This window comes from Lepidochelys olivacea (genome assembly GCF_965140295.1).
Source record: "Lepidochelys olivacea isolate rLepOli2 genome assembly, chromosome: 18".
Lineage (NCBI taxonomy): Eukaryota > Metazoa > Chordata > Testudines > Cheloniidae > Lepidochelys > Lepidochelys olivacea.
In genome coordinates this window covers 17,902,945-17,922,452 of record NC_140428.1, presented here as the reverse complement: position 1 = coordinate 17,922,452, position 19,508 = coordinate 17,902,945, and the positions used below count along the sequence as shown (strand labels likewise).

Below are 19,508 nucleotides of genomic sequence, written 5' to 3'. Positions count from 1 at the left end.
GCAGCGTTTCCAGTTCAATCCTTGAGGGGGCCATTTAGGGATCTGGGGCAAAAATTGGGGACTGGTCCTGCTTTGAGCGGGGGTGGGCCTAGATGACCTCCGGAGGTGCCTCCCAACCCTGATCTTCTATGCAAAGTTCTGCCCGGCCCGGGGGTGGGGACGACGATCGATTGCTCGGCACTCTACAGGCAGGCGGCCCCATCCGTTAGCTCCGGCTCGATTGGCGCAGGCTCCGGCTCGCTCACTCGCAGGCCCTGCCCCGAGAGCGCCATTGAGGGGACAGGGAGCGAGGCAGGTACTTGGGGGGAGGCGCCGCTAACGGCTTCGGGGAGCGGGTCGTGGGGGGCGCTGCCTGCCTGGGCTCCTGTCCCTGTGAGTGACCCTCCCCCCCCGGCTCCTGGTCCTCAGAGCGTGACCCCGCCTAACCCGGGTCCCCGCCCTCAGAGCGTGACCCCCCCACACCCCGGGGGCCTGGCCCTCACAGAGTGACCTCCCCGGGGGCTTGGCCCTCACAGAGTGACCCCCTTCCCCCACCCCTCCCCCCCGCGGGGTCTGGCCCTGGCTGTGATTTTCTGGCTCCCTTGCTAGGGCCCTGGCACCCCTGCCCCCTCTTACACCCTCCCTCCAGCTGCCCCCCCCCCTCACCCCCAAGCGCCCTTACGGGGACCCCCGCCTCCTGGGGCAGCCCCAGCTGTGCTCTTAGCAAGGTGACCTTTCCCTGCCTCCTGCCAGTAGCGCCCCTCTTTTCCTAGGGGTTTACTTCTGCCTGCTCCCCAGGCAATGACCCCACCCACCACCCCCCTCGGACTGTATGGCCGGAGTCCAGCAAGGTGTCAGCCCCCCCCCCCCGGTAATCCCTGGACCCTGCACTAAGACCACCCTTCCCGTGGGCCTGCTTTACCGGGGGGCCGGCTCTGCCAGCCCACTCACGACAGTCATCCTCCCCTGCAGGGCCTGTGGCACTGGTTTAAAAGCCCCCTTCTCTCCAAAGAGTCATCGTGAGGTTTATGAGATTTCTTGACACCTCCTCCCATCCTTTCTTAGTCCAGCCCTTCCTGATAAATGTTTACTCACTCTTGTTTATACAAGTAAGATTGTATATCTCCCACAGGGTAATTTAAACTAAGGTCAGAATTTACTTGAGTTAAACTCAAGTATGATGCCTTGCAGAAATGTGTCTTTTCCTTTTCATGTGATCCTGTTTTTTTTGATAACATATCCAGTTCATCTTACTGCTGTCTCAAGGTTTTCATCTTGATTTTGCATCCACAATTCCCTCTGAAGGGTGGGGTGGAAAGGACAGGGATATTGTTTACATGTTGGTTAAAACTTTTACTTTGTTAGTCGTAGCTGCAATTTCAATCTCAACTAAAAGTGAAAGGTGGATGCCAGTATCTGCTGTGTGAAAGACAAGACTTAAGTTTGTGGAGTGTAGCTAGCATTCCCTGTGGAAACTATTAAAGGCACTTTAAGTCAAAAGATCAGATAATTTTAAATAATGAACTGCTTGACTTTTAATATTTTTCATTTTAATAGTTTGTTACTTTGCATTATTTTAAGATGTTTTGTGTTTAACTTTTAGTTCTAGTCAGTTTCACTTTTCAGCCTTAGCACAACTCTGTGTTTGGGTTTTTAATGCTCAAGAGAAATTGAATCTTTGGGGACACGGTTTAATAGAAGAAAGGTTTCATTGATATTTTAAAAATGGAAACATTCCTGTTGCAACCATCAGTCAAGTAAAACTCTTATTAGCTATGGAAAAACCCTGAATTTTAATATAAAAATTACAATATGGTTCTCAAATTAATCATTTCCTTTTATTGTCCTGCTTTTTTATGAAAAGTATCTTTTTCACTTTCTACCACCTGCAACTCCATGTTTTAAAAAATTGATTCATGTTGCCTTGAGGAAAATGATGTGCCCCCAGACACCCAATTAATAAAGCAGGGGTATGTATAGTATTTTTCCACATCACACTGTGTATTCACCCTTTGTTTGCCAATGTTTAGGTAAGTGTTTGGTCCTGCTCCCATTGAAGTTAATGAGAGTTCTACAGTTGACTTCAATGACAGCACAGTGAGGCATAAATTACAATTTGCCTTTTTATTTTCTGGCAACAGCACGGATTGAAATAGAAATGTTTGGTAAAGATTGTGAGGGTAAAAAATGTAAGTGGCAAAGAGTCCTCTGGCACCTTATAGACTAACAGATGTATTGGAGCATAAACTTTTGTGGGTGAATACGACATGCATCAGATGAAGTGGGTATTCACCCACGAAAGCTTATGCTCCAATACGTCTATTAGTCTGGATCGGTAAAAGCAGCAAAGAGTCCTGTGGCACCTTATAGACTAACATGGCTACCCCTTTGATAATTGTCAAAGTATGTGTATTTTATCTTTAGAATCTTGACAGTATCCCTTTAAAAACTGTAAAATCATGCTAGCTGTCAGTATTATCTGAGCTTATGGAACCTGAGCAGACAAGAAATTAAAACTAAGTAACTTGTTTTGCAAGTATTTATAAGAGTGCCACAAAGAAATAGAATTAAAGGCCCTGTCCTGGAAGCTGATCCACAGAGGTAGATCTCTACTGGTTCATTGTACCCATTGACTTCACGGGGTGTGAGGATCCTCCGACATGAATCAACTTGTAGAATTGGGGCCTTTGTTAGCAAAAGTTGAGTTAAGCTTTCCATGCATACACACTACTCTTTCAATTCACGTCCAATGGCACTAGATTCTTTTCAGCAATGGCTGCTGGCATCCCAGCATGGTCAAGTGGCTTCTTATTTTATGACCATGATTACATGTTAGTCAGAGAGCTTAAAAGACTGACAAAATAAATACAACATAAATTTTTCAGACTGAAACTACTAAAGGTGTATAATGTATCGTTTTTTTAGGGTATAAATATGTAGTGTATAGGAGTGTGCTGAAAGAAGGCACATGCTTATATTTGCATCCTGTGCACAGAGTAAAAAGTAAAAGTTAGGATGAAATTACCCATTTTTTCCTGTTCTGGGGCCAGATTGCCTTCTACAAAAGTAACTGCTTTTTAGGGGACAGGAAATCCATCAGTTTTCACTGGTGGAGTTTCCAGTGCACTCTTCTTTCAGGGAGCTTGGGTTTCACTCTTCCTATAATGGAAAGGGCTGGAAGTTTGGCTCACTTCTTTTCCCAGAAAACCTGATCTGTAGAGTCACAGAATGTGGGCATTGGCCCCTCCCAGTCATTTCCAGCCTCTTCACAGAGCAGTGCTGCAAAGACTTCCCTTGCTAGCTGCTGTTCCTGGGAATCTTGTTCAGGGGGTCTTACACTGAATGGAGTGGGGATAGCAAGTAATATTGACCAGATCAACATTAATGTGAACTAAAATAAGTTTTGGGGTAGGTATGTGCGTAGGTATGTGCATGCATGTACACTCAGATAGCAGTGATAGACATGGTATGAAGCCATACATAAAAACTGGAGAGAGAACACTGTCACAGAGTGTGGCCACCCTCCACTCCAGACCATAATTTCCAAAGATGGAGAGTCCAGACCTTATGGAGTACCAGTGGAGGGGTTTCCTGTGGGAACTGAGGAAGAGGTACAAGGCTACAGAGACAGCACATTAACCTGCATCCAGAACTGCTTGTTTTCAGTCTCCTTCCTCCCTGAAGACAGAAAGAGCAATGTGGTACCTTGTCTTTTATTGCTTCAGAATAGGACAGTGCTACAATATGAAAGATGCAAAGATTAATTTTTGTATGATGATTCTATGAGTAGAGGGTATACTTCCATAATATGGTCTTATATAATGCTTTGATCATTAGATCTCAAAGCGCTTTAAGAGACAGGTCAGTATCATTATTCCCATTTCACAGATGGGGAAGCTAAGGCACAGAGAAGTGAAGTGATTTGCTCAAGATCACTCGGCAGGCTAGCGGCAGAGATCGGAATAAAACCCAAGTCTCCTGAATTGTGGTCCAGTGCTCTATTCGCTAGGTCACTCTGCTTAGTGTTTTTAATCACTAAAGCACTACAAATCTCAGTGAGGAAAAGGTTTAACAAATGCAGTGCAGTCTACCGCAGTAAAGATTGCAGCAGGTGAGGTGGTATTATGGGAGTTCATACAGTCTAATATTGTATAAATAAAATCAGTTCAAATAGTAACTTCATTGCGCTATGCTCTGACCTAGGATTAACAGGATAATTAAAAGTAGCTGTACATAGCAAAATTCTTACATTTTTTTTTAAGCAGCTACTCTAGGAAAACATCTTGTACTTAATATTAATTTTCCAGTGCCTTTGGGATGGGATGATTAAAGTGAAAATTGTTTGCAATTGCGTCTCAATTTCTGTATGTTGGAGGGTGGGAAATGGTTTGAGAACACATAGTGTATCTCTTAGACATGTTTCCCTTTTGCATTTAAAACAGAATACAACTGAACTATGGAACAGAGGATGACAACAGAGTCTTAGCCACCCCTTCCAGGATACAATCATGTTGGAGGGACTGGTAGCCTGGGTCCTCAACACCTATTTGGGCAAATATGTCAATAACCTGAACACAGACCAACTCTCAGTAGCTCTTCTGAAAGGTAAGGGTTATTAGTACTGTTTGATGTATCTCTGTTTTATATTTTAAGAATTGTATTGATAGAATGATTTTGTATTCACTGAAAGCCGGAATACATATATTGAATATATTTTACATTTGTCTTACTGATTAGCACTTATGTCCTTGTTCTTGTATTGTAGTAGTAAATTGATCTAAATAAAAATATACAATTAAAACAAAAATAGTGAGTAAATCTTCCTGCTTTCCAAGGAGAGATGTTCCTTAAAGGGTTAATGCCAGCTTAATTTTTTTTTAAATAGACTAATGAAAAAAATGATTTCCTGATAATGCACCCTATTAGTGTGTACTGAGGGTTTGTTTTTGAAATCTGTAATAAAATCTATATGGGTTTTCTGTTCTTCTCTACTCTTGATGTTTTGAAGGGTCCTCTGGGAACACCCCAGAACAACAGCTCCAAATGTGCTCAAGCACACCCTTTAATATGTGCACACACACTTGTTTGCTGCCTCTTTTGTTTCATTTTCAGTTTTGCTGCTGCTGTTATTAATAAGGAACCTCTTTCAGAGCCTTATGCACCATCCATGAACAGTGAAAGTGACAATGCACTTGACCACTGTGCATGTGTTTCAATAAAGAAGTTGACAAAATAGAAGGAAATAATATTTTGTTTAATCTATTTGTTACAGTAAGCATAGGGGTTGCTTGCAACAGTAGTAGATCTGATTTTTTTTTTTAAACTGGCGTTCCTTTAAATATCAAATGGCAATAGCGAGTATTTCAGGAAATCATTGTATTCTCAAAATATTTAGTAAAATATTTAAAGTATTTTTACAGAACATATATCAAAGAGCACACATGAGCCCAGCTGATGCTATGGGTTATTGGTTTAATTTTTGAAAATCAGTAAAGCAAACAGTGGCATGTGATCTCTCTATCTGGGGTGCTTTATGGAACAGGGATTTCAGGAGAATTTTGAAGGTGAGAAATAGTACTTAGCAAATGTTAATTGGTAAGTTGTATCAAGCAGATAGAGATGCTTTTGATAGCGTATTCAGGGTTAACGAGGGGAGAGATTTGGAGAGAAGCTTGGATGGAATATAGGCAGCTTAATAGTTGCTTTAGTTTTCAATATGTAGTTGCAGGGATAGTTTGTGTGTGCAGGTTTTGTGAAATTTCTTCTCGCACTTTAGAAGATACATAACAGGTAATGGTGAGAACTTATTTGGATACTCACTGATTCCCTCATGAAAGGTGGGGTAATAAGTCATGATTTAAAAAAGAAAAGTCTTGACTGAGTTACATAATGTAGTCCCTCACCTTCACTTGTTTTGAGAAGAAATTTTTTACACTGCAAGGAGCCAGTTTTGACTGTTGGTTACTTAAAGAAATAGTTCTAGGATGGAATTTTGGCTGACTATCAGTGTATAGTGTTAAGTTCCTTTTGACTCTTGGTTGGCCCAGCCTTGAGCTTTATTCTTATTATGAGGTACAGGGATAGGACTGGTGGGTGAGAAACAAATAGAAGTATGCATTAGATTGCCCGTTCCCTGAAGAGTTTTACAGAGTCCTCTTGCGTATTTGTACAGTGCTTAGCACAGGGTAGCCTTGATCCTGATTGGAGTTCTTGGGTGCTATGACAATAAAAATAATAAATATTAATAATATACCAAAGCAATAAAAATGTAGTCACATAAAGTTCCTTCGCTATATGAAGTATATTTCTTGACCATCAGAGACTAGAAACTTTAGGATTTCATGGAATAGATTCTTAGGGTCTTCCATTGAAACCCATGGGGAATTTCCATTTTCAAATGTGTCGGTGAGACATCTCCTGTAATTCTTCTCCTAACAAAAACCAAGATTTATATTCTGCAGTACCTACTGAAGTCAATGAACGTTGTGTGCATTTAACAGATTATGGGATTTGGCCTCAGGTTTTCAGTATGTGGCCACGTTTTCTTGTAAGGGCCCAGTCTTGTATTCCTCACTCAGATGAAACGCTACTGAAGCTAGAAGGAGTTTAATCTGAATAATGAATGTAAGGACCCAGGTTCTAAACAAGTTTCTCACAATGAATTTTCCATATGCCATTTTATCCTCCCGCTTCTTCATGACTTTCAAGCCATCATTTGTTCCTTCTCCTCTCCTTTGCTTCCTCTCCTTCATCCTGTTTATTTTTAATGCATTTCATTGTTGTTATTGCTAAAATCCTCCCCTTTCCTGAGTCTGAAACAACATTTCAAGAATCTGTTTTTCTTCCCTGTGTGACAGATAAATTTACATATTTGAAAGGGGCAGCCTTTCTTGAAATAGTAATTCAATGCTAAGGAGGAGGAAAGAGGCCACAGTTCTCATATGGGCCTACTGAAGCAATAAGGAATTGTAGATATGAAAGTGTAAAAATGAAATACGAGTTAAATATATCTACTGTATAAGACTTTTCATAAAAATATGATTGTCTGCTATGGAACTGTAGAGGCCAAGGGTGCTACAGTTTAAACTGTTGTTGCGTGTTGGGCATTTATATGTTTTCCTTTGCTATTGGAACTATTTTATTTATACCATGCTACTGTGGTATACTGTGGGTATGTTTACAAAAACTAAAAAATCAATTTTCATTCATCTGCTTGTTGTCCCACTTGTAATTTTAGCAGGGGACATTTTAGGACAACAATCCTATTTTTTCTTTTCTACATACTAATGTCAAAGTTTCTGTCTTGTTTTGAAAACATGTGTCCTTATTTAAAATCATCTTGTGTGTGTATTTTTGTAATTTCCAGAAAACCTCTAATTGGTGTGTTTTTTTTTGTTTTTTTTTAAATTGCCTTCCAGATGCTTTGCTGTTGATGGAGAAGTTCAGATTAAGTACCTTGAAATATACCCAGTGACCATATCAAATAACTCCTGCAGATTGCATTTAACAATCATTACAAAAGATTAAATATTACATCTAATTTCCCCATTCTTTAAAATGATAGATTTGCTTTGCTCATGAAATAGAATTTTTATCCCACCTCATTTATTTTTATTAGTTTTAAAGAAAAAACTTATTGGTATTAAGTTCATAATCCTCAGCCAAGCAGCCTGTAATGTAGTTTTGCTCAACAGATTGCTATTTCTCTTCCTCCTGCAGGAGCTGTTGAACTGGAAAACCTACCATTAAAGAAAGATGCCTTGAAGGAACTGGAGTTGCCATTTGAAGTAAAAGCAGGTATGTATTTGTGCCTGTGTGTGTGACAGGTGTTCTCTACAGGAATTATTCATTTTGTTATTTCCTGCTACAAGTATGAAGCGTTTCATACGCTGGTTAGTCTTTTAAGATCTCTTTTAGTAATAAGTCATAGCTGGAACTGACCTTAAAATAAGAGTTTGCAGCTAAGTGTCAAATTCTTGGACAAATTATGTAATCTGAATTTATGGCGAACAAATTCTGTTTTTATGTTGCAATAATTATGTCTTTTTCACTTTACATAGAGTATAACAGTGTACCTGTGTAGGATTCTAACAATGTTTTTTCTTGGTGAGTCTAGGTTTCATTGGCAAAATAACGCTCCAGATACCCTTTTATCGCCCACATGCGGATCCCTGGGTGATATCTATCTCAAAGCTCCACTTAATTGGTGCACCAGAAAAGCAAGAAGATTTTGATGAAGAAAGGGAGAAGTTGCTGGAAAGAGAACACAAGAAAGCTCTTCTTTTAGCACTGGAAGAAAAATGGAAAGTGAGTAACATAGGACTTATCTTTTTAAAATAAAGGAGTTGATTTTGTTTTTCTGTTACGGAAGATTGATCACCTTTAAACCTTCTACCAAATGTAAGTCTCTTTTTGAGTCAATATTCAGGAAACCGAGTTATGATTTGATCTGCAAGTGATAAGGCTGCATGGTCTTTGGCTTCCTCAGGAGGCTGAGGAAACCCACATCTATTTTATCATCACTTCAGATCACAATAATTTCACGGTAGCACTGTACCGCTACCTGGCCAGTGTTTCCCAGTTGATTAAAGATACTGGTTAAAGCTCAATCCAGACTATATGAAGTATTGGTGGTGGGCCGGGGATGTCTGGAGAATCTGCCTTGATCATTTAATGTGGTTTACCCTGGGAAGTTTGGTAAGCGTAACAACTTAGGTGTACATTTAAAAAAAAATATATATTTTTTTTTACTTTGAGCTGTATGTGGTAGCGTATGTTTTTTTTTTTTCCCTCCAAGATATTCACAAGTTTCCTTTTCTTTTGGATCCAGACTGTTCGAAAATGATCCATAGTTTGGCTAAGTTACAAATATGCTTTTTGTTTGGAATTTCCAGGGACAGCCACTTTTGGTAGTTGCAGCCTGCATTATATAGCTACACAACTTCAAGAGCACTTATCTACAAGTATTGATTACTTTCATGCTTTAGGAACTGTACTGATTGCCTGTTGTTCCACAAGTGTGCTTTGAGATATGACTACTAATTTGCAAAATCTTAAATATAGGACGAGTCTACTGGAGGAACTGACTGCTGTCCAGTTTCCCGTTCCTGGCAGTTGCGATTGGCACATTCTCAGTTCTCAAAGGGATGGGAAGCAGGCTCTGCTCCACTGAGAGCCTGAAATTCTGGAATGCTCTCTTTCTAGATGTAGGAAAGAGTAAATGTGTAGCTCAAACATTTGTTTCTAGTTTTATTTGGTAGGAAGATGATATGGGTGTTATGAAATCACACTTTGATTATTGCTGGCCCATGTTGTAATTTTGAGTGTGGGAGTATTTTCTATAGCACTTTTGAAAATTTCAGCTTTAATGTGTGTTTATTTTCATACATAATGTTAGGAACTCAGGGGCCTTTGACTATAACACGTTAATTATTGTGAATTACTGATAGAGTTCTATTAACCCATGCTTATGTTGATCTGAACCATAACCACAGATGCTATCGTTTCTAAGAACACGTACTATGTCGGTGATTGATGCTGTCATTGCAAGTGCTTTGGAACGTACTATGGGCTGCTGAATATAAATATTTAAAAAAAAAAATCTAAACTACAATCCAGTTTGGAGTAAGATACACATGAACAGTAGTAGAAAACTTAAGAGACTAAAGGAAGACAATACGTTCTTAAAGAGAGTTTTTAATAAAACAAAATAAGGAAAGAACTTGCTGGGGATTATTTGCTTTACATTTCTGCTAAAATCCTATCTTCCTAATAGTTGGCAAGTGGTCTGGGTAGGGGGATATTTCAGAATATCAAAATAGGGGTTAAACACCCCCCCCCACACTTTAACCCCAAAATAATAGCAAATTATATAAACAGTAGCTAACTATAAATATTTTCTAATATATTTCTTGCTAACCGTGTTTTAGCTCAATATTACTACTGATAGTATGATATTAAGTACAGTAAGACAGTTCCTAACCTTATACTCATAACTAGTAGACAACTTGTAATTGTACTGGTAAAGAAACGCATCTGTTAACTATCTTCATCCTTGTGTGATGTGTAAATTATATTATAATTTTGTCTTAATACACACGTTCTATAACATTAACAAATTACCTCATATTGAATAGATTTTTGACTTAAAATACTTCTAATGCTCTTCCATCTTCCAAAAGATTGTTGTGTAGTTCATGCCCCAAATTGTTTTTTTTTTAAAAATATTACCAAAGCTAATAGTAATAGTTTGAAAATGTCCTGAAAATGGACTATTTCAATTAAAATAGTCTTTTGTTTAGAAGTAAACATTCCCTACCAGTGTTTGCAATGCAAACATACTGCTAATGGAACAGAACCAGAACGTGAAGCTAATTAGCTTACTTTGTGTGCTTCATTTAACATAGCCATTGCAAATAAATAGCATCAATGATACAAAAGTGAAGTGGCATTTAAAAATTCTTTCTTTGTTATAATCTAAACTTTTGATAACACAAGTAAGTCATTGTTCGTTAAATAGGAGTTTTAACATGACAATCCCTTTCTAATATAGCGTCAGACTAGCAATTTCCTACATTATTTAGATTTTTTTCCTCTGGCTTTGTAAACATTAAAATTTATTTTCTAAACCTTATATTTAAAGAAAATACATTTTCTTTTTAATAGAATAGCTGTTCTGTCTCTCTCTCTTTCAGAAAGAACGACAGCAGAAAGGAGAATCTTACTGGTATTCAGTTACTGCATCTGCAGTCACAAGAATTGTAGAGAACATTGAAGTAAGTCTAATGGGACCCACAATCTTTCATTCTATTTACTAAAGAATACTTGGTTTGTATATGATATGCTGCTTGTTTATTTTCAGGAGACTCAACATGTGTAAAATGGAGGTGAATACTTAGTAGAGAGAGGCCCCTTTCGGAGCTAGAATCTTTTTTCCTCTGAACTCTGAACCAAGCCAGAATTGGCAAAGTGAGGGGTTTATGGGGAGGAAGGAATCTTTCACTCTCCCAGTCCTTGGAGAAGTGTCATTCTTCCTTGCTTTGTAGGGGTCGATAGATAATCAATATAAAAGCTGTCTAGCTTTATGGTGGTTATCACCATAATATTGGAGTGTCTCCCAATTTATTAATACTTCCAATTTTAAAAGTTACAATGTATTACACCCAGGTTTATGTATAATGTTTTGAGTGTGACAAGTTTGGTGAGGTAATATCTTGTACTGGACCGACTTCTGTGTTTTGTTCTTCACATCTGCTTGGGAAGTAGATGTCGCTGTTAAGTTTGACTTCCTTCTTGATGTTGTGAAGTTTCCTTTTTAAATGGCAAAATTCATTATCTTCCAGTGTTGCTTGCTGTGTGGGTCCTAAGATGTGAGAGTAGCATTAAAGTATATAAAGAAGAAAATGTAAATACTGTTCTGAGATTCTGGAACTTTGACCTTTGCTTACTTCTGCTTATTTCTGGTGCATGAAGCTTGATGCTGCCTGAAAGACTGTTTAACATATACAAATAAAATGTATATGCAGTCTTCATCTAGCAATATTGGATAGACACTCAGCAGAAACCTTTTCTCCTTAGTTGCAAGCTCACTCAAAATTCTAGAGCCTGGGCTCTTTTACTTTCCTCTTTTAAAGTCGTAATAAAACTCATGATATTTTCACATTTATTTATTCTTAGCTACGTGTGCTAATTAAAATTTATAAGGATATCTGCATTATTAAAAAACTTGTGTCTAAAGAAACCAAAAAAATAAGCAACCCTCCCTGTAATATCTTATAAATCTGTTTATGCTAGCTGCCATGTAATGAATTTGTTCTTTTACTTCACCTATATGTAGAGGATATAGTCCGTGCTAACTCTGTATTGAGGGATCGCTTCCATGTACTGATGCTTATCTCATAACAGAAAACTGAGGTAACAGTCAGTTGTAAAAGGCTGTCATTAACAATAACTAGAAATAACTGGGGCCTTCCAGAGATGATACAGCATGTAGTGATGACGCAAATCAGATATTCTCAACGTGAGATCTTGGGCCGAGTATGACATTGTACAGTAAAACATGAAACAGCAAAATTCAGTTGGTTCCATGACCATTATGAGATTTTTGCCACATTTAAAATTAATTCAGGTCACCACTTCATGTTCTGCTAATGCAGCACTAGTTTTTATTCTAGTCTGCGTTGATTATTCTCTTGTGTTTTGAGCAACACGAGTTTCTGTATGACTACAGCAACTGTGGCCTGCAAGCAAGGGTAGTAGTAAAACAGCAGAGAAAAACAGACTGTTTTATGAAAATGGCAAATGACGTAGCTGGGGTTTTTAACATCTGGGGAGATGGGTAGACCAGAGTAAGAAATATGGAATGGAGCCTGTGGGAGTGCAGTCAGGAAATGGCAGGAGGGTCCCATCACAGAATAACCATTTAAATAAATTTTGTTTGTTTCTTGGAGATGTAAGTATTGAAACAGCTTGAATATAATTTATCAACATTGCAGTACGCTAAATCTGTTTCAAGCATAACACAATCTTTTTGCTCCCTGTCATGTTTTTCTCTCTCCTCAGTTAAAAATTCAAGATGTCCATTTGCGGTTTGAGGATGGCATCACAAATCCTTCACAGCCATTTGCCTTTGGAGTGTGCATCAAAAATGTATCAATGCAAAATGCTGTAAATGAGCCTGTGAGTATAGGTCAAAGTTAACACTGCATGAAGAAATGATACGCGCTAAGATGTGATGTCACTTTTGTATGAGAATGATATAATTGTTTCCTGTTTTTAAAATGCAATACAATGGTTGCTATTAAATAATTACTGCAAATATTGTTTTATAATATAACAATTTCATCCTTAAGAATTATTGTAGATACCATGATAAAGTCAAAAACAGCTGCATGTTACACACTGAATATTTAATGGTGATCACAATACAGTCAGATTTAAAATAATTTGTCACATTTTGTTTGATGCATTGTGAGTGAGTTAAAATTTTTCACTTTAGGTAGAGAAGTTGATGCGGAAAAAGCAGTTGGATGTTGCTGACTTCAGTATTTATTGGGATACTTGTTGCACTTTATTGGGAGACCTGCCTCTTGGTGAGCTACAGGTATGAGATGAACATTTGGAAGGAATAATGTTTACTTGCATGTGAAGGGGGAAATCAAGACTTTCACGTTCTTCCACTGGTTTGTAATATAATGTAAAATTTTATAGTGCATTTAGGTCTAGGAATATTTAGAGCAACTGAAGCTATGTGGATTCATGATGTCATGGAAAGATTAGTACGGGACCAAGTAAAAACTGAAGTATGAACATCGCCTATTTAAATTATCCTCTTTAAAAGCCCTCCTTAAAACATGCTGCTTCCATGAGACCTGCCAATGGTACTACTAATATAGACTGTAAAATAGTAATTCAACCTATAAATATTAAACAAAAATAACCTAAGTCATAAACAAGAAACAAGCAAAATTAATCCACTCAGATGATGTGCTCTCAACATGATTATCTTCTCCTAAAAGCAGTGTTCCACTCTCTGTATTTACTGGTCTCTTTGTTCCACCTCTTCATTTGTAATGACGTCGTCTTGGTCTAATTTAGGACTCAGTATAGCTATTGGATCTTATATCTGTGTCCAGTTGCACTGAATTCAATGGGAGTCCATTCAGGATTCAAGAGTGTACCTGAGCGGATCTTACTGCTTTAGATTGTGGGTGCCAAAGGACAGAGGCTGGGTTTTTCTTTTCAGTTACTATGCAAAATATGGTTTTGTGGCTAAAAATTGGACCAGCATTTCCCCCAACTTCTGTATGATCTTTGGTAAATAATTTCATCTTTTTATGCCCCAGTGTATTTATCTATGCAATGGGGATATTTTCTTACCTCCATAGGAATGTTATTAGACCAAATTCATTCATTTTTATAAAGTGCTTTGAGAACCTCTGAAGACACTATAGAAATGTGAAATACCTTGCACAGTTGTGGCACTGTATAAATAATTTCCCCAAATATTATTTAAACAAGATTACCTTCTTGATAACAATTATTTCATGAGGAGAAAATCTGGTTAAAGGAGATGGAATTCCAGCAGTGTAATACACCTAGTAGAATCCTTATTAGCAGATTGTCATTTAGATAAATTGTGTATGTGTGTTATATGCAGTGACAGATTGAATTTGCTTGTAACTCACAGGAAGCAATGGACAAAAGTATGGAGAGCCGTGATCATAATTACATCATGGAGCCTGTATGTACTTCAGCTCTCCTCAAGAGAAACTGTTCTAAGGAGCCTTTAAGATCACGACATACACCACGGCTTGAGTGTGATATCCAGCTTGAGACAATACCATTAAAACTTTCACAGGTAAAATGGTTTCTCAGTGAATCGCTTCTCCAGATCATGCTTTAGATGTTTATTTTCAGTTGACCTACGAACATAAAATTGAGATTTAATCATTGTGCAGTAATTTAACAGAATACGTTAACACTGCCTAATTTATTTATATGCTGCTTTATTAAAAGATGCAGTATCAACAAATCGTGGGGTTCTTAAAGGAACTGGATCGAAAAGAGCGACAGCTAAAGTTCAGGAAATGGAAACCAAAGGTTACGATAGCTGACAAGTAAGTTTTTTATACTACTGATATTTTTATGTAATGATGTAAAATACCCTTTTATGCAGTCTTATGTTTGTTTTACACTTACCTGAACAACACTGTTTAGTCTAAAGTTAGGGCAAAAATCACAAAGGTGGTAGCTAGTGATTATGTGGTGCACAGAATTTAGCAATAAATTGAAATTATAGTTCTAATATTCTGTGCTCTACCAGCTGAATTATTGCTGTATATTTATTTAATTTAATTTGGATTTATACCTAAAATAAAAGTTGCTCTGATCCAAAGCTCTTAAGTGCTTCTGTCACAAGTTATAAGAATGAAATGATGAAACAATGAAAATAGCATAGGGGTTTTGTCCCCCTCCCCTTTGGAATGAGTTGGCTTTTTTTGGTTGAAGAGGTGGGGAATCCCACATGCTCAGTTCACAGATCTGTATTAAGAATAAAGGTCATAGGAGCTGATGAAATGAAGGTAGCGCTTCTTACTGCAGTAGTAGGACATGCTGGGTTGACGTGCCATTGAGGCTGTGGTGCCCATTTATTTCCTGGCTAGCGATCCTCTATTTTTCTCACTCAGCCTTTCCTCTGGATTGAGAATCAAACTAACTGGAAATGTATTCATTTGATGTGTTTTAGCTGCCGAGAATGGTGGATCTTTGCTTTGAACGCTAATCTTTCAGAAATCAGAGAGCAGAGGCAACATTCTACCTGGGACTTCGCATTACACCGGGCCCAAGATGCAGTGTCTTACACAGATATGTATTACAATCAGTTAAAAGGCATCCCGTTGTCTGTGGTGGAACAGGTATTGAAATTTGCAAGTACTGTACAGTATAGATATGTGACCCGAGCATCTTTTTAAAGTGAAACTAAATGCGTCTTGCTTATGTTCTTGTTTTAAAATTTACCTAAAATTTAACTGTAGAGTTATTTTAAATTTGCTAAACAATATGTTGTGTGGCAGCAAATTGTTTTTAGGACTTACAGAATCTCTTTGTAGTGTAACAGATGATCTTTCCTGGAGCCGTTACTTGTTTCTCGCAATTATCAATGGTGCTTTTTCACTAATTATTCATGCTGATCTCTTCATAGATGAAGGAGGAAACTTCTACCTGAAGTCTTTCAAAATGCAAAACTAGATAGTGTCCCAAGCCTTCCATACTGGGAGGTGGGAAGCATAGGAAAAGTAAATGTTTATGTTTAAGGTAATTCTTTCAAGATTCGGTTTTCCAATGGAAGACAGAATTGCTATTCAGTTTTCCTGCAATTTGCAGTGGTGTTTAGCTATTTAGAATTTTTGAGAGAAAGTTATGGTGTTCATGACAAGGGGTTCAATCCTTTAGACCTTTGTTCTCATGTATTCCCTACTTGCATTAGTAAAGAGGGATTATTCATATGAACAAAGAATGTAGAAATGGGCTTTGGAAATTTTTACAAACCCTGTTACTGAGGGAACTGGTAGTGATCCCTATATTTAGGCTTCCTAACACTTTCCTTTGTATAAGATTCCTGTGAACATTTTTTTACTGTCTAACACATATGTGGTTTGTGACAGGCCTCTGAAATTCATCAGGGAAGAAACCCTGGGGCTAGAGACATGCCTTTTGCTTGTTCCATGAAATTTCATACAGGTTTGGCTAAGCTGTAAACTTTTGGAAAATTGCCATTTAATTTGCAGCATGTCAAAGTAACTGAACACAAACATTTTAAAGAGCCAGGCCCATGGTGCTGCCAAAACAGCAGCAGCACATATTATATTGGGAACACTCTGGAGCTTCCAGAGCTGTTGCGGTGACAGGAGCAGAGGGAGAGAGCTGACCTTGGCTCCCCTTTGACCACCACCTGGCACAGGGCCCCAGTGGCCCATCTTCCCCCATGAGGCACGCATTCCCCTAGCTTCTGGGAGATGGGGACAGACATGGGTTGTGCTCTCCCCATCCACCTGATCAGACCCACCCCGTAGCCCCAGTAGTTCATCTCCACTCCATTCCCTCCTTCTCCCTTCCCGTCATCCCCGGGATTATATCCTCCTATAGCTGGCTAATGTAGTTAGTCCTTAGCTCAAGCTTTGCTGCAGGTTCAGGGCTGAAACCTTGCTGATGATGCATGATAGGTGGGTTGTTAGCTGTACAAAGCAGAATGTTTTTTTTTATTTCTTAAGAAAACTACTCACCTAGAAAATTTCATACAAAAAATTGTTAAAGGAATGTTATTTAGATTGCAAAATAAAGCACTTAAAAGTCAGCTATATGGTTGCCACCTGATGCAGCCTTCATTTTGGTTCTTTATGCCTATGCAGTTTGATACTATCTTTTAATTCCATTATAACACTTTTTCCATAGACCACTACCTCATTCAGTGCACAGAGAGGGCTTGACTTTGTAACCTAAATAACTTTTTAATGTAGTTTTTTAAAATGTCTATGTCACTAATTTTGTAAATTTTTACTTTGTATGATATCAAATTGTTTTCTTTGAAATTGGATTTGAGCATCTCTAGACCCTCTCACAAAGTTTGGAAACAATACTTAATAGGCAAGCCTTTTTCTGGCACTGAAAACCATCTTTGGTTTTTTAAATATATATATATATATATATATATATATATTAGTAAGATCCCTCGAGCATCCAAGAAACAGCTCTTCTAGGGTTGCAAGTCCCTTTGTGCAACACCTCCCACCATCTCTCACTCACTCACTCACTCACTCACTCACTCACTCACTCACTCACTCACTCACTCACTCACTCACTCACTCACTCACTCACTCACTCACTCACTCACTCACTCACTCTCGCGCGCGCGCTTGGTGTTGTAGGCAATCCAAGTCCTCGCTTATCATGCAAGAGTTGGAACAGGACTACCAAGTACACTGTCTCTGATGCCTCGAGGAATGAATTCCCTTGACAGAAAGTAGTTTCATAGCTTTCCTTGTCCATTTTCGTTAATTGAATTCCAGTTTTGGCTCTTATGTGCCTGCAGCATAGATGCATGTTTGAACTCAGTTTAATTGTGTATCAAATGAACAAATTGCCGTTGATTCCGATTAAATGTCTGTGTTCCGGTATCTTCTGTAGAGATTTTCAAATTCATCTATGGGATTTAGGAGCAGATGTCCCAGTGAAAATCTGTGCATTTGTGCTGCTAAATCCCTTAGATGCTTGAAAGAATCTCCCTCTGAGTGTATTTTTTGAAGAGTAGAAAGCTTTAATTGCCTGTGAACCAGCACAGACATACCTTTTTGCTACTGCAGGAAGAAATGCATCGTATTGAAGAAGAGCAGACGTTTGAGGAGATGAAGATTTTACGTGAGATTGTTTATGACAAATTCCATGATGTAGCTGAGGTGAGTGACTTTCTGCACACTGGATAATATTGAGAATCTAAAGGTGCAGTATTACAAGAAATTGTATCGTCCTCATTGTAAAAGGTATTGTAGCATGTACAGTATATTCATGCTGAGCGGTGTGATGCCAGTGCTAAAACCACAATCATGCTCAGATTCTTCAGTTGTGATATGCTGAGTGCTGCTATTAGGGTGCTTGAGCTCCATACTGGCAACTCGTCTTCCTCTTTAATATTAAAAGAGAGAACTAAGACTGAAACCTTATGGAATTTTCCTGGAATAAATAGTGCAGAGTTGGTCCTTTTTATAAATGTACAAACATTTGACCCCTTAAGGCTCATTTCATAAGAAGTAATGTTGACTACTGATTGTAATCCTGAGTGAGAGTTCAATGAAAAGTAAATGCTTATTGATCGAGCTATGGTTAGGGTGCATGACAAATGATTCTGGCAACAGTTAGGTTGATAGAGTAACTAAGAAAAATTAAACTGATCTGGATAAATCCAGAACTGTTAACTCATACATACGTCTAAAAATATGCAGAAGCTAACTGTGGTAATAAGTTTACAATGTATAAAACAAGATTCTGATGATAGTCGGTTTAGACAACACAGCAATATATTTGACAAGTGAAAACAGCATTGTATGGTATTTATGCTTAGGAATGTTCAGTAAATAAATAATAGATGGAATCATAGTAAGAAATAATACATTCTGGATTAAGACAAAGGTTCTTTTCTTTTATTTATCTTAATGTGTGTTTTTGATTTTTTTTTATTTGGAACAGAGTCTTAAAGAGCCTTTGTCTGAGTCCCCTGGAGTGTCTCCTACTGTAGAGCCTGAACGTAGCAGTAGCAGAGGGATGCTGCAGTATCTTCAGTCTTGGTTTCCTGGGTGGGGGGGCTGGTATGGGTACGCTCAGCAAACATACGAAGGTGAACCTTTTGAGGGACTGCTACCAGAAACACAAGAACAGTGGAATCCAGAAGACATGCTGGGTATGGTAATATTTTTTTCTCAAAATTATCACCTTAGGGCATGTGCATACTGGAAAGAAAAAATGAGTTTCAGAGCCTGAGTCAACTAACTTGGGCTTGTGCTAAGGGGCTAAAAATATTAGTGTAAATTGCTTGGGTTGGATCCTGCACTCTAAAACCAGTGAGGGGCATGGGTTTCAGAGGCTGGGATCCAACCCGAATGGGAACATCTGTATTTCTATTTTTAGCCCTGGAGTGCAAGCCTCACAAGCCAAAGTCAGTTGACACAGGCTCGGAGGCTTGCTACCATTGGGCTTTTTTTTTTTTTTCTCCCTCCTTCACTGTAGATGTTCCCTCAGTTAAATACTTGTTAAAGATGAACTGAAAGGATTTTTAAAATTCGTATCATTAAAAGGAGAGAGATGTAGACTTAAATTTCTAAATAAATATGTATAAAGGAGAAATATTTAAAAAATATCTTTTTCTTAATCACTGACTAAAACTAAATTAAAACTTCTGTGGGTTTTTTCTATTAGTTGATTGCTAATTTCTAAAGCAGCATAAAGGTTGCAGCTGGCTGTACTGTTTAAGTTGTTTG

The 19,508-nt window shown here is 38.3% G+C and overlaps 1 protein-coding gene across 1 annotated transcript in view; it reads left to right on the top strand.

The window, feature by feature from the left end:
• The first annotated feature begins 266 nt into the window (after positions 1 to 266).
• VPS13D (vacuolar protein sorting 13 homolog D) overlaps positions 267 to 19,508 on the top strand; it is a 196,941-nt gene continuing 177,699 nt past the window's right edge. The window contains exons 1-12 of the mRNA XM_084651570.1: positions 267 to 295; positions 4,422 to 4,584; positions 7,699 to 7,776; positions 8,096 to 8,286; positions 10,674 to 10,754; positions 12,541 to 12,657; positions 12,977 to 13,081; positions 14,168 to 14,338; positions 14,497 to 14,597; positions 15,227 to 15,395; positions 17,841 to 17,933; positions 18,721 to 18,931. Of these exons, the coding sequence (XP_084507696.1) occupies positions 4,488 to 4,584; positions 7,699 to 7,776; positions 8,096 to 8,286; positions 10,674 to 10,754; positions 12,541 to 12,657; positions 12,977 to 13,081; positions 14,168 to 14,338; positions 14,497 to 14,597; positions 15,227 to 15,395; positions 17,841 to 17,933; positions 18,721 to 18,931 (1,414 nt within the window). The 5' untranslated portion in view covers positions 267 to 295; positions 4,422 to 4,487. The remainder of the gene's footprint in view (positions 296 to 4,421; positions 4,585 to 7,698; positions 7,777 to 8,095; positions 8,287 to 10,673; positions 10,755 to 12,540; positions 12,658 to 12,976; positions 13,082 to 14,167; positions 14,339 to 14,496; positions 14,598 to 15,226; positions 15,396 to 17,840; positions 17,934 to 18,720; positions 18,932 to 19,508) is intronic.